At 43.7% G+C, this 15,622-nt stretch overlaps 1 protein-coding gene across 9 annotated transcripts in view; it reads right to left on the bottom strand.

Annotated features, from left to right (window-relative positions):
- Window positions 1-15,622, bottom strand: part of DYNC1I1 (dynein cytoplasmic 1 intermediate chain 1) — a 240,409-nt gene that overhangs the window by 49,096 nt on the left and 175,691 nt on the right. For all 9 annotated transcript variants that reach the window (XM_079948171.1, XM_079948163.1, XM_079948167.1 and 6 more), the window contains 4 exons: window positions 14,380-14,526; window positions 7,182-7,295; window positions 6,223-6,356; window positions 5,771-5,915 (listed from right to left, as the gene is read on the bottom strand). In XM_079948171.1, the coding sequence (XP_079804297.1) occupies window positions 5,771-5,915; window positions 6,223-6,356; window positions 7,182-7,295; window positions 14,380-14,526 (540 nt within the window). The remainder of the gene's footprint in view (window positions 1-5,770; window positions 5,916-6,222; window positions 6,357-7,181; window positions 7,296-14,379; window positions 14,527-15,622) is intronic.

Raw genomic sequence — 15,622 nt, 5'->3', positions numbered from 1 at the left:
AATTGAAAGGGTATTTATTTATGCTACAATGTATGCCATGGCTTTCTATTAAGGACACTGTTGAAGGTCTGGCCAAGCAAAACAAGAACTTCTGTTCTATAGCAATAGAAAAACCTTTACCATAACAATAATATCGTTATAGGTTTAAGGGGGGCGCGGGGTCAGTCTGGATGATATTCATTGGTCCCTTCCAGGCCTGTGATCCTTGATGCAGCAAGGTTTAGAATCTAGTAGAAGAGGCCACTGAACTAAGTCAGACAGGTTGCCTTAGCTAGTCAGCTGGACTGCCACGTATATGTCCAAAGACATGTTGCCACAGAGAGAAATGGGTGAACCTTTTACTACCTCACCTGGCTGGCTGGATGCCATGCCATCCTAGGATGGAGAACAGGGGGCCAAGGGGGGAGGGCTGGGTGTGTGAGAGAGTTTTGGCTGATGCTGGAAGCTGAAGACACAGAGGCTTGTCTTGCCCTATACTGTACCCAGAGCATGGCTTGGGGCTTTTCTGGAAACCTAATGGGGAGGCAATAAATTCTGGAGTCTTAATGCAGTGAGCACCTCCATCCTATGGTCAGTTGGATAAATGGAACCACATAACCTAAGGATACCACAGCCTCCATTGACCTTCATTCCAAGGAAACTGAACCCAGGATAAGCAAGGCACCCCTGTTGTCTCTTGGTACTCAGAGATGGGGGACCTTACAATAACATGTGGTACGGTACAATACGATACTAATATATGATATTAATATAATATAAACATTAATTCAGCAGGGGCACACTGATAATTTTTTAAATCACTTAACACGCTTACATTTTAAAGAGCATTGCATGATTACATCTGCACCTCTGTTATATGGCCAGTATTGTTTTGTGGTACAATACAGAAAGAAATTGACCCACGACTTGAACACACCAGAACAAAAATGTGGACCCTATCCTAGAGTTGTCCCAGACCTTTTCCACTTTAAATGCATGCCCCCACCAAATTTGGACTTTCCAAGAATTAAAAGCACACTTCGTTTAAAAGGGGGGGTGGGGAGGTCTGAGATAACAATGGGGAGGTAATTATGTGGCTGCCCTAGCATTAATGGGGAGACAAGCTGTTGTAAATCCACACTCTGCTCCTGTATGGACAAGCCCCTAGTGTAAACTACTTAATGCTGCCAAAATGGGCACATTAGACATTCTGTAAAGGGGCATGGAGAGTGTGGGCATATTTATGAATGACCAGAGCAGGGCAGCTAAGCTTTCATGGGAGAGGAAAATCTCTGGCAATCTCCATCAGATGGAACTTCCAATTGCTCGGCAAGAGGATCCTGAGCTGTTTCAGGATAATCACCGTTTATATGTCAAGTGAGCTTTCATTTTAACAATTCCCCCAATTGTTAAATTTCAGGGAAAGGTCATGGTTCAGTGGCAGAGCAATTCCTTGCATGCAGAAGGTCCCAGGATCAATCCAGAAGAAGAAGAGTTTGGATTTGATATCCCGCTTTATCACTACCCAAAGGAGTCTCAAAGCGGCCAACAATCTCCTTTTCCCTTTCTCCCCCACAACAAACACTCTGTGAGGTGAGTGGGGCTGAGAGACTTCAGAGAAGTGTGACTGGCCCAAGGTCACCCAGCAGCTGCATGTGGAGGAGCGGGGAATCGAACCTGGTTCACCAGATTACGAGACTACCACTCTTAACCACTACACCACACTGGCCACACACCTAGTAGGGCTGGGAGAGATCCCTGCCTGAGAGCTGCTGCCAGCCAGTGTAGACTATGCTGAGCTAAATGGTCCAATGACCTGACTCAGTATAAGGCAGCTTCCAATGATCCTACGGACCACACAACTGACAGACTTGAGAAATGGGGGGGGGGCATGAGACAGATTAAGAAGAAGGACACATGAGAAGAACATAGCGCAATGCTCTCGCTGCAGGACTGCAAGAGGATAAGATGGTGCAAGGGGGAAGCAGAGGAATTTGGCTGGAGGGAAAAGAAAAAGATTAAAGGCACAGCTTCCCGCCAATGCCACCATACCTGACCATGTAGGAGAAACCACCCAGAAAAGAGTCCATGCCCTCCCTCTTCTCCCCAGAAAGTTTAAAGAAATTGTAGACACAGGAGGGTGGGGGTCGTACACAAAGTATGCCATGCATTAAATAGAGAGGAAAGTTATGGCAATCCATAGTGAAAGAGGGAAGGAGAATAAAAATGTGAAATCATAGAAGAAGAAGAAGAAGAAGAAGAAGAAGAAGAAGAAGAAGAAGAAGAAGAGTTTTGATTTGATATACCACTTTATCACTACCCTAAGGAGTCTCAAAGCAGCTAACATTCTCCTTTCCCTTCCTCCCCCACAACAAACACTCTGTGAGGTGAGTGGGGCTGAGAGACCTCAGAGAAGGTGACTAGGCCAAGGTCACCCAGCAGCTGCATGTGGAGGAGCGGAGATGCGAACCCAGTTCCCCAGATTACGAGTCTACCACTCTTAACCACTACACCACACTGGCTCTCCAGTGGACTATTGGACTATTATATGCTTCTGGGTGAGCTGACACCATCCAAGTCCTAAACTAGACATGACATGACATGATTCTTTGCATTTAATGTGCAAGGTTTTTTTTTCAAAAAAAGGCAAATTGCACTTGTGCATGTGATAATTATGAGGATCATAGCAGGCATGGATAGAGAATTCAACCCCTTCCTCCCTTGCTGCAGTCCTGAGGAAAATCCCTCTTCTGAAGCTGATACTTTAGGCAGCAAAGCCACATTGGGGCCACTGCAAAGATGCCTTTAGCATGAGCTGCAGTTTGGTTCTAATCTGTTTCTTTTCCCTGCAGTCATTTAGTACAGTATTAATTGTTCTCCCTTGTTTGCTCTCCTTTGGGCCCCTCTCTTTTGAGAGGGCCTCTTCACTTAATATTTGCTTCTTGTTCTCCATCCTTACTCTCTGCTGGCCTTTTTAGAAAGTGCAAAAATGTTTCTCGTTACTCATTTTCAGTGAAAATGTCAGTCAAAAAAATATTCCTTAAAATTAAGAAACTGAGGCCAATATAACAATCCATGTAAATGTATACTTTTGGTACAATTACATATATGTAGTTTTTTTTTGGGGGGGGTGCATATAACAGAGTGACATGGCTGCATTTGAACAGAATACTAACTCCTCATTTGTCTGAACCATCCTGACAACAAACCACAAGGAGGTGTTGTTTTTTTCATGGGTAAAGTGTTTTATGAGCAGTCCTAAAAGAAAAATTTCCAGGACATCTCTAACACGAAGCATGAATAGCATGAATACAGCCATGCTATTTAGGCCATACATATTTTTAAGTTAATGGCTCAAAAGTAGCAGGAAAAGTTGCACCTGAAATCCTGTTCAGTCCTGTACAGTCTACTCTCAGAAGCCAACACTTTCCTTTTGAAGCCATAGCTAAGATTATTTAAGGCAGAATAATGGGGTGTTTTGATAAAAAAATCTAAGAGACTCAAGTCTGCTTTTCTTCATGTGGTATTATATAATTCTGCATGATAACATGATAAGGAACACGGCCATTGCTGCACATTAACATTTGTTAATAATCCCTAGTATAGCTTAATGAGCAGGTGGCCTTTAGAAAACAATTTACATGTTCAAAGCAGTAATACCCAAATAGATACAAGATTCAACAGATTCATCCCACCAGGATATCTCTTGACTTTTCGGCATCCTGGTTCTACTTTCATGGTGTGCTGTGATCTCATGCCTCAGTAACATCAATATAGGAATGGGGTCCTAGCAGAAAATTATTGGATTCCTCACAAATAAAATTCCTAGAGGTCCTTGAAAGAAGGCAGTTTAAATCAGGTTTGGCTGAGTGGTTTAACAATCAATTTGTACTCTCAGGGAACTCTGGGAATTGTAGTTCTGCGAAGGGAGTAGGGATCCTAACAACTCCCACCGCCCTTAACAAACTCCAGTTCCCATGATACTTTGAGAGAAGCCATGACTATTAGAAAAGTATTTTTATTGTTGTTGTTTAGTTGTGTCCGACTCTTCATGACCCCATGGACCAGAGCACACCAGGCACTCTTGTCTTTCACTGCCTCCTGGAGTTTCGTCAAATTCATGTTGGTAGTTTTGAGAACACTGTCCAACCATCTCATGCTTTAAACGCTTTGGGTAGATGTGGGCAAGAACGCTGTAAGAGGCAGGGATATAATCTGACCACAGCAACTTATGAACCACCCCCCAACCTTCCAGATATACCTAGTCACATGGAAACCACTTCCCCATAATGGTCGTGAGGCTGACTAGGACCATTTTTACCTAGCATTACACCAAGCAAAACATCCAACAATTAGCTGCATATTTTCCCACAGAGATACACTCAGGACTCCTTAGATGTGGGGTGGGCAACAGGCAACCATCACAACATTTGCTGCAGGCCTTCCCCTTGCTGGGAAAATTAGCCACAGCCTGCCACAGCCTCTTTGTTTCACTTAATATTTGCTTGTGTGTTCCAATCTTATTTATCAGACTGGGGTTAACTGGAATACATGGGTCCATGTACAAAGGCGCACAGGAAGAAATCCACTGCTCCCCAGAGAACAGCAGCTTAAGTCAGAACCTGTGTAAAGTACCTCAGGCCAGCTTCAAACAGTCTCCACCAGGCAGTTGTCACACTCCTTCACATATTTGTACTTACACACACACACACACACACACACACACAAAATCAATGGCTTTCCCCCTGCTCTATCATCAATATTAGCAGGCACAGAAAAGTATGGTGTGTGGGTGTGTATATATGCCCTTCATGCAAATCCCATGGCAGCAAAAAGCAGAGCTAAAGAAACACATTAAAACAAGGTAATTCAAAGCATATCAAAACAAATAAACAGTAGCCTCTCAAGGATTCGGAATTTGCAACCCACACACACACACACACACACACACACACACAAAAAAAAACTGGGTGCATTTTCAGTAGGTACCAAAAGCTCAACAGAGTTCACTCTAAGCTTTTCGCAGCTATAATAAGCAAAGGCCAATGGGGGGGGGGGGGGAATGCAGCGGGCACTGAATCAAGCAGAGTTTAGATCTGAAGCAATTCTTGACACTGCTCCATTTTCATTCATATTTGTGTGGACATGCAGTTAAAATTTGAATTCAAATCCTGGCTTCAGTGAATGACCTTAGGCATTTCTCAGCCTCTCTTCACAGCACGATGGATGATGCCGAGACCATCTGGTTGATGTCACACTGGGCCATTTGGATCCTTTATCATCTGCTAGCCTTAATTATTGCATATGATGGGCAGATACTATGCTCATCATTGTATAGGGTTGATTCTTGAGAACTATGAGCCATCTAAGGAGCCATTTCCTTTTATATCAGGGATTGTTAGCGTGTTGGGGGCCTGGGGGCTGCATTCACCCTTGGCCAACTCTTCAGAGGGATGAATATTAGTAGCGGGCATGGCCAAAAGTGAGTGTGGCCACCCTATACCCCACATGCACATTCTCACAGGCATGCACACAAAACACACAAATATAGGACACACACAGGACACACATGGTTCCAGGACACACATACAGGTACACACACACAGGCCCCTGCTCCACGTACATCAGTTGAGAATGGGAGCTGATGCTCTCTCCCCACTCATCTGATGTGCAGGAAGTGAGTGGTTTCCATCTCTGTCTAGGCCAGAGCCCCAGAGGATGAAATCCACCCCCAGCCACTCATCAGTTAAGGTTGAAGACCCAAACCAGCACTGCTAACCCCATCTTTTACCTTTGTGGTCCACAGCTTGACGGTCCAGTCAAATGATGATGTCACAAATAGATGGGAGAAGTCAATCGGACCCACTGCCATGTGGCAGTTGATTCCTGTCACAGGACCTTGGTGGCCTTCAAAGATTTCACCAATGCCCGCTTTACTGTATAAGGAGAGAGGTGTACACTTAGGAAACATCCAACACCAGAAAATGCCGCGAATCTTGAGGATCTATCTGTATTCCTTCCCCACCCCCCTTAATAGCACTTCAGGTATGGAGTTTTGATTAGGGAATCAAAGCTAGTAGAAGGCTAGAAGGTAGAATCACTGCTCCTATGAAATTCACAATGACCACTTCCCACATCATGTCTGTTTTGGCCCTTATTGTAACCTAGGCAACCTAGATATATCTACTATGAGCTAAATGCATTTAGTAAAAAAAAACCCCCCCCACACATACACACAAATACCTTCCATGACGACAAGCTGTGTAAACAGTGCCCTCTTCACTTCCAACTACAAAGTTATTGACGTCTCCAGTTGGGAAAGCCATTCCAGTAACTGCCACTGGCTTGGATTTATTGTACACCAGCTCCATGCTCTCCTAGCAAAATAGAATTTCCCCCAATGAGTTGTTTCTGAATATATTACAGAAATAAAGTACTATTTTTTCTTAATAATTTTTCATTGACTACAGAGAGCTAATCATTGTGCACCACCTGAAGGAAGTTCATGGACCACTGGTGGTCCACAGGCCACAGCTTGGGAATCACTATTCTAGATTTTGAATGGGCCAGTGGCTCTTTGCTCCCAGTCTTCTCCAGCCAGATGGACTACAACTTCCATTAGCCAGTTGGGATAGGAGGTGCAGTCCTAAACACCTGCAGGGCACCAGGTTGGAGAAGTCTGTTTTCTAGAAAGGTAAGAGTTAGTGCCAAACCCAGTAATGACTACAGCAACACAATAACAGGGGAGCGAAAGGGGCAGAAAAATATTTGTCAAACTTTTGAGATGATCTCCGTGCTTAGCATAGTCACTGGATGCAGATAATAAGTTGTACTTTTCTTGAGTGCCACACAACAATCTAGTCTTGCCTTTATCTAGTCAATATTTGCTAAAGAATGCAGTAGAGTAAGTGTGATATACACCACAGGCGACTCATATGATTACCTGTGCTTTAAAATGGATTATTTCATTTTCACTTGAAATTGACCTGCATATTAACGCATTACAGTAATTACATGATTTGTGGCAGAGGAAATGGGCTTTGGCTCTTAGAGGAGCCTATTGCTTGAAATAAGCTGCACTCTTTCAAGTGCATCCACAGGTTTTAGTTTGTATAGGATGTGAAGTTTGGGCTTTTAGGGATGATGTGGGTATCAGCTTTAACTCCAGCACTTTCTTCTTGTGTAGGTAAAAACAAACCCACCTGTGGAGTTGAGAGCATATCCAGGCTCCAGGAACACATTTTGCCATCTGTCGAAACGGTAATAAGGTTGTGAGCATTCTGTGTCCCAACGACATTTACACAGTATACAGGGTGCTGAAAACACACAAAATGTCTGGAATCAGAGGGTGCCTGCTCACATTTTGAAAATATATGTATCCAAATGATTCAGACATATTATTTGCAAAGGAGATTAGGTTGCCACATAATGCCCAGAACTCCTCTGTTTGCTGGGTAGGATCATAAGCTTTTTTGTTTTGTCAAAAACTTGATTTTTTTATAAGAGTAAACAACAACAAGAAAAACCAAAGTCCCCCTGCCCTCTCAAAGCTTCATTTTACACCATCATAAACTAACCAAAATGATGACTGCTGTGAAAATGGATTAAGTGGGGGAAATTTCACCTGCAGGGATACATTATCATGCTACTGATGGTGTTTGATGCTAGGAAAGTAAGAGCAAAAAAGAGACAAATCTTCAGACGGAGCAAAAATGTGTATTATTTAATGAAGAAAATAGGTGCAGGGGGGGGGGGCAGTATTGCAGCCACCATCTCTGACACAGCTTGGACTTTGCACAAAACATTTTCATTCACACTTTGGAGGGATGGACATGAATGTCAACAAATTCGTTAAGACCTCTTAATCATAGGCCAATATATGGTCTCATTTTCAATGAAGATAACCTGAAATAACTGTGCCAGGCTATCGTATTATTTTAGATTTACAATGGGCCACAATTCTCTCCCACAAAGTGAAGAACTGGGTCTTGAGCATGCCTATAGATGTGTTTCCCTACAGTCTCCAGTGTGTGACGACTGACTGTTAAGGTGGCCTTGTGTCCTACTTTCCGTAAGACAGTCCTGTATTTGAAGAGACTCGTTTTTGGAGTAATCCTTTCTTTGAAACAGTTCCCTGGTCCAACGCCCGTTTAGGGAAACAACATGGAAGGATGCCAAGCGCCTTGAAGTTGACCATTAGCTGTTAGCACCTGGACAGCAGACTGCGCAGGCACACAAGTCACCTCAGAGCACTCTTCCCCACCACAATTCACGTTGTGCAATGAAAGTGGGTTTGGGGCCCTTGGGCAACAAACCTGCTTTCTCTCCCTGCATCAAACTTTTTGAGTTCAGGGAAGTGACCAGAAAAAGTGCTGGGAAGCATGCGATAACAATTGCTTGACACCACACCGCATAGCCTTCCTGCAACCAAATTAAGAATCAATGTTCAATAAACTGGGTGTGGCCTAACTTGTCCTCTTTGAAAGCTGCTTTTTCATAAACCAAGCGGCAATTGGGCTTTAAGAACACATGTTTGAATATAACACCAATCGTGTACACCAGCCTTCCCTAACTTGCTGCCTCTCAGATGCTGTCGGCCTTCACCTCCCATCAGCACTGGCCAGCATGGAAAACTGCCGGGAATGATAGGAGTTGTAGTCTAAAACATCTGTAAAGCACAAGGATGGGGAAAGTGGTGTACATGCATATTAGCTTTCATTCTGGCCAAATAGGCTGATCAAACATCTGATGAGTGGTAGGAGGGAGGTGATGTTTGGCCTGTGTGTCTGCCTGCCTCTCTATATGTGTGTCATCTGCATGTGTGTTTGTGGTATGTATTTAACAGACTGTATATTTCCCTGGATTTGTGTGTTTCTGTCTGTCTATCTGTCTCTCTCTGTGTGTGGTGTGCATTAGATGTGTAGCCTGCGCGTAAAAGACAGGAGTGGGCATCCCATCTTTTGTCCTGGTGTCCCCCCCCCCCCTGCTGCCAGAGGGCTTGCAAAAAGAGCAAAAAACCCCAACTAGTCAGTCACTCCTGCCTTCCAGAAATTGCCTAATAAAGGCAGGTCAATCAAAGTTAGATGGCATATTTGACTACAGCATCTTATATGGACTTTATTCATTTTAAATCCCATTGGATCTTTTTCATATGTGGTTTCACGGATGGGTACATGAAAAACAGCATGACAAGAAAGCTAATTGTGTGTGCGCGCACCAGCGGGGTTATTCGATTCCATTGCCACCCTTGCTTAGCTCTTACTCATTCCACCAGCCAGAGCTGGCCTTCCGCATGTGCCTCTATGAAATCAACCCAGCCAAGAGTCAGTTCATACCAAAGCTTATTGAACATTTGCCCTCCTCACTATGGTGCTTATACAGGTTGGTAACATGGTCCTCTTAAGCAGGGAACATCAGGGGCGAAAGGAGGCAAAGTTCAAATAGGTGGAGCACCATTCAGTAGCACGAGGATGTCTCCCTGTTTTCCTTGCAGCGCTCTCTTTATGCAGTGTCTGGCTTTAATCAGAGCTGTCACTTGTCAATTTCATAAGCAATAAGTCTCACTGCAGAACTGAAAGGGATGTTTCGAGCGCAGAGGGGGAGGCGGGGGGAGGGGGGAGGGGAAACGCCAACTGTACTTTGAGGAGAATCTTGCTGGGCTCTCTCTTTTCCCAAGAGGAGAAGATGCCATCTTGCTTTTATTTATTTTGGAAATGAAATCATCATGCTAGAGGGTTTTTAAAAGCTTAATTAAAATTTCCTGTTATCCCAAATGCAGATGTGTGGTGGGTGTGAAAGGAAATTAGTGAGTAATGTGTGGTGGGACTCTCTTCCCTTGTGAATCCTGGCACCAAGACGGAGGGATAAGCTCAGGAAATTTGGAAGCCAGCGGTTGGTGGCAACATGGGACGTATTTTCCAGTGGGGGAAGGGAGCGAATCTTGTTTTCATACAGACTAAAATTAAATTTTAAAAGTGAGTATTGCATTACCGGATGGCTTGCTTTGGTGGAATTGAATGGGTTGCCTCAGTCTCAAGGCAGAATCAGCACACTTAAGCCCATGGCTTTCCAGGATGCTGCAAGACGCAGTCAGCTAATGAATTAAACCATTCACAAGACAAGCCTTAACCTACTTCACAGGGTTGTTGTGAGGATAAAATGGGGAAGACGAGAACCATGTACACCACACTGGAGCTCCTTGGAGGAAAGTTGGGGATAAAAAAAAATCATGCACAACAAGAAAAAGACAGGAATACTTAAAATAAAAAAGGGTTTTTTCGGCCATGTTTGACGCAAGAGGAAGAACAAGCAAGTGGTAGGTCCTGTGTATGGAGAAGACAGAGAAATGCTCTTGACTCACATAGTGAAGGAGGAATTGCTCAACATCTACTTTGCCTCTGTCTTTACCCAAAAGGAAAGCAGTGCCCAACTTGGTGATAGATAACAGAATAAACGATGTAAGGAGGAAGCTGCAGTCCAAGATACGAAAGGGGGTGGTAAGGGAACACCTAGTTTCTCCAGAGGATGAGTTGGGGCTCACTACCAGGTCATGGCCTGATCTAAGGTGGTACAAGGTGGGATCCTTTGGAATGACATGATATAAATTTAAGAAAAAGGTACCGTATTTTTCGCCCTATAGGACGCACTTTTTCCCCTCCAAAAATGAAGGGGAAATGTGTGTGTGTCCTATGGGGTGAATGCAGGCTTTCGCTGAAGCCTGGAGAGTGAGAGGGGTCGGTGCGCACCGACCCCTCTCGCTCTCCAGGCTTCAGGAAGCTATACGCAAGCCTCGCGTGCCCGGCAGGAGGTCCCGCGGGCTCGCAAGGCTTGCGGGCAGCAGCCTGCAGCCCACAAGCTCGGGGGACAGTGGGGAGGCGCAGCGCGCTTCTCCCCAGCACCAGCCCCATAAGCTCGGGGGACAGCGGGGAGGCACAGCGCCGCCATCCCGCTGTTCCCCGACCTGGTTTGGATTCCCCGACCTGGTTTTGGGGGGGAAATAAAGGGGGGGATTCCTTTATTCCCCCCCCCAAAAAACTAGGTGCATTCCTATGGGCCAGTGTGCTCTATGGGATGAAAAATACGGTAACAGCAGCACTTCCCAGAAATGGATCTCTAAATGCACGTTTGGGTTAAAGGTAGTCTGTGTCTGAAAAAGTAGAAGTCTACTACAATAATGGATGGGGAAAGTGGCTTACACAGAACAATATTTGAACTCTTTCACTTTACGCAAATAATTTAGATGAGTCTACAAAGAGTTTACTCACTCCACCACTGCTGCCTATCCTGTCACCTGAAATTCATGCATTGAATATAATTACTACATAGGGCTTATGCACATAAAGACCAACATGTGTAGACCCAAACCACAGAAATGTTAGTCCCTAATAACCCCAGGAAGCAGTTGCATAATCCATAGGCAAACATCTTGTCCAACTGGTGGATGGTAAGTGGGTCTGGAGGTAAGACAAGGAATCCATTCTGCTCCCAGGTTTACGGAGTCATTTAAAAGCTTGGTATAACTGAAATGTAAGATGGACACATGATAAAAGCTAGGTCTTAATTTCTGCTTATCCTGAAGGGCAGACTCCTCTAACCATGATCTGATGTGATCCTTGTAGTAGTTTGAATTTGACATGTAATATGCACACAACATATGCTTATGAATACATCTTCTGTGTTCCAGCTGAAACAGTTGTGATTTCTAGTGCACACATTTCCTGTGTCCCAGGTATAGACTTGCCAGCAGGGATTGACAAGTGTTAATAGATGGGGGGGATGAAATCAGTTTCTTCAACACTAGGTCAACATTTTGAGTGACCTGCATAGTCTCCACAAGCTTCCTATATTACTAAGTCATCTTCCTAAAATGACAATGTTTACAAGTGTAGCTTGGTGACTAGTCATCAAAGGAACACCATCAGTGGATTTATTAAATTGACCTAACTCTAAGATGTGCATTACTCATGCACGGCAAGTGTTCTGATGCCAGAAATTTGGAGCAATATATTCCTTTTTTAAATAAATGGCTGCCCGCTAACCTCATTGCTACCACAATTCATCTTTTACACTTGGATGTCACAATTTTTAGATCATGACTTTCGAATTCAGCAATGACCAAAATCAGTTTAATTCAACCTGGACCTGAAAGCCCCAGGATATTTGTTGGGTGATCACAGCATCTCATTATTTCTAACAAATAGCAAGCTTTGTTACTGTACATTCCCCCACGGAGCACTCAAAACTGCCAAGTTTTTAATGATTTTTGACAGAAAATCATAGAAGGAGCCGGTGCAATTTACACTGCATCCCACAATCTGCCGGCATTAGTAGTCCAATTCGTGCAAAGTGATCTGTGAAATAATCATAACTTGCCATATTTTATGGTGATTATATCCTCCCCCCACCCCACCGAGATCTTATTTTTTTCTTTTAAAAGTCAATTTAAGGTATAGTATCAACATACCCATTTTCACAGGGCTAAGCTACATATTACACATGGTGATCAAGACTGATATCCAGGTTTTATTTTATTCTGTAACTAAATTCAGCCATTGGATGGGAGGCTGCTAGTTTGATTGGGAAAGTGACACTACCGATATTGGTGATTAACCCTCCCCTCTAAATTACCACCCTCCATGCAGTTACTTGGTTCATGGGAGGAAGCAATATGGAAATGTGTGTCCCCTTCCTCCTCAGGCAGAGCAAACAGCTGCTTACAGAGAAGCTTCTGACTGCAAAAATGGGACAGGAAACTTTGAATGTCCCAATTTCCATACAATTGCAGTTTGTTCTTAGAAAGGGGTGGAATGAAGAAATTATGAGACGAGCTTCTCATGTTTATTTCAGCAGAAATCTGGCCACTTAATGAATCCAGAAAGGTTGAGTGTCTGCCTTACGAATCCAGAACTCAGCAACTTTACCCTCTTTGCCTCAGGGGATGCTCTAGACTTCAACGATTTAGAAGGACTCAGTCACTGCTGTTCTCCTTTAAAGTGGAAGTGGATTATCAGTTTCTCTCTTTTTCCCAGGACACTGATGACAGCCTCCTCAAAGAGGCAATTGTTAAGTCACAGATTTCTCAACACAGCAGGGCCATTCAACCAGAATAACATCAGAACTTCTGTCAGGTACTCACGGGCACGTTACTGTATTTGCAAATGAATCTATCTTCAAAATCAGGGTTGCCAGATCCTGGAAAATCACTCTTCCCTTGAATTGCATCAAGGCACCAAGGAAAGGTGCAGCGCTTTGTGGCCTTTCCATACAGTGGTTGGCTTACCCACTGCCCTTGGACATGCTTCAGGAAAAGTGAGGAGGAATTAATGAACCTTTTAATGAGGGTGAAAGAGGAGAGCGCAAAATATGGTCTGAAGCTCAACATCAAAAAAACGAAGATCATGGCCACTGGGCCCATCACCTCCTGGCAAATAGAAGGGGAAGAAATGGAGGCAGTGAGAGATTTTACTTTGTTGGGCTCCATGATCACTTCAGATGGTGACAGCAGTCACGAAATTAAAAGACGCCTGCTTCTTGGGAGAAAAGCAATGACAAACCTAGACAGCATCTTAAAAAGCAGAGACAGAGCAATGACAAACCTAGACAGCATCTTAAAAAGCAGAGACAGAGCAATGACAAACCTAGACAGCATCTTAAAAAGCAGAGACAGACCTTGCCAACAAAGGTCTGTATAGTTAAAGCTATGGTTTTCCCAGTAGTGGTGTATGGAAGTGAGAGCTGGACCATAAAGAAGGCTGATCGCCGAAGAATTGATGCTTTTGAATTATGGGGCTGGAGGAGACTCTTGAGAGTCCCATGGACTGCAAGAAGATCAAACCTATCCATTCTGAAGGAAATCAGCCCTGAGTGCTCACTGGAAGGACAGATCCTGAAGCTGAGGCTCCAGTACTTTGGCCACCTCATGAGAAGACAAGACTCCCTGGAAAAGACCCTGATGTTGGGAAAGATTGAGGGCACAAGGAGAAGGGGACGACAGAGGACGAGATGGTTGGACAGTGTTCTCGAAGCTACCAGCATGAGTTTGACCAAACTGCGGGAGGCAGTGGAAGACAGGAGTGCCTGGCGTGCTCTGGTCCATGGGGTCACGAAAAGTCAGACACCACTAAACGCCTAAACAACAACAACAAACAAAAATGACAGTCCTAATCGTCATAGATGGGGAGCAGGGGTATGCAAGACAACCAGCAGAGCGACATAATTAAAGGCACAGGCCCTGGCTGGGCAAGGAATTTGTAGCCCTGATAGTCTACCCTGTCACTTACTATTCAAAATTACAAGCTCTTTATTTTAATTTTTTTATTTAGCATACAAAAATATTACACTACAACATCCTGCTATTGATATTTGTCTTTAAAAATAATGATGATGAGTTTAATCCTTTACCGTGTGAGCAGCTGCAGAAAGGGGTGTGCGCTGAACTGGTGTCCTCCTGTGACTCCGATTATCCCACAGCACAATTTGGCCAGAATAGGTCCCTCCGACAACCAGGTTTGGATGAAAGCGGGCGAAGCAGACAGACATCACAGAAGACTAGAAGAAAAAGAAAAAAGGGATAAAAGAATGAAGGGTTTTCTTTCTTTCTTTTGTTTCTATTAGAAAAATAATCCTAGAATTAATACTCTGTAACAAATACTCCTTTGATGCCTTGTTCTTTGAAAAACCTTTCAAAATATAGGGCTGCTTCACACATGCATCTGTATGCATGAATTTAACTTTCTTTTCAGTCTTTCCACCCTTTCAGTCAGCAATGCTGAACCAGTATCCAGTCATTTGCTGTCGGACTCCAACTACCATCAGCCCAGCAAATATGGTGAAGGGTCCGGGGGAAATAGGATTTGTAGTCCAGCAACATCTGGGGGATTGGGGGGGCACAGGCTCCCCATACCTGATTAAGGTGTTCAAACAAGCTAAAGTGTTTTTTTAAAATTGAAATATTAATCAAATATCCCCCATTCCCCTTTCCTCTGCTAAAAGTTTCATATGCTTATCTGATGCTGTTATTTCCTGCTGCCTTGCCCACCAAGCACTGCAGTTTCATCAGTGGTCAAGTGCAACATCAAAAAATGTAGTTTCCATCATTTTCAGAGGGTGCCCTCTTCCACAAGTTTACCCACAGAAATATCCGTTGTGATAGGTGGCACAGGAACAGAGAGCCCTTGAAAATCAGCAGCTGTGGAGCTGCCCTTCCATTTCTACAGGCTGCAACAACTCTTGAAGACCAGGTCTGATGTATTATCATTTCATATCAAAGCTTTAATCAGACAACCACATGCTTTATCACTAATGACAAACGTTGTGTGACAATAGCAGCAGATTTTTTAAAGCCAATATCTGCAGTGCTGAATACACTCTCTGAAATGGCAGTTAGGTTGCCCTAATGTTTTGATAGAAAAATAGCCCTGGATACTGAAGAATACAGAGAATAGTTTCAGGCTTTTCTTTCTTTCTTTTTTTTAAATGTTTTAAATTTTTATTTTTTTATCAACAAGCCAAAACACAAACAGTGAACCCCCCCCCCCCCAGGTGGCTGATACATTGGGCATAAATAATCAATAATAACATATTCAAATCAACCATATGTACAATTTTATATACGTTAACACTCCTCCATCCACAAGGTTTATTT

The sequence above is a fragment of the Podarcis cretensis genome (assembly GCF_951804945.1).
Source record: "Podarcis cretensis genome assembly, chromosome: 12".
Lineage (NCBI taxonomy): Eukaryota > Metazoa > Chordata > Lepidosauria > Squamata > Lacertidae > Podarcis > Podarcis cretensis.
This window is presented reverse-complemented; position numbering and strand designations above follow the sequence as displayed.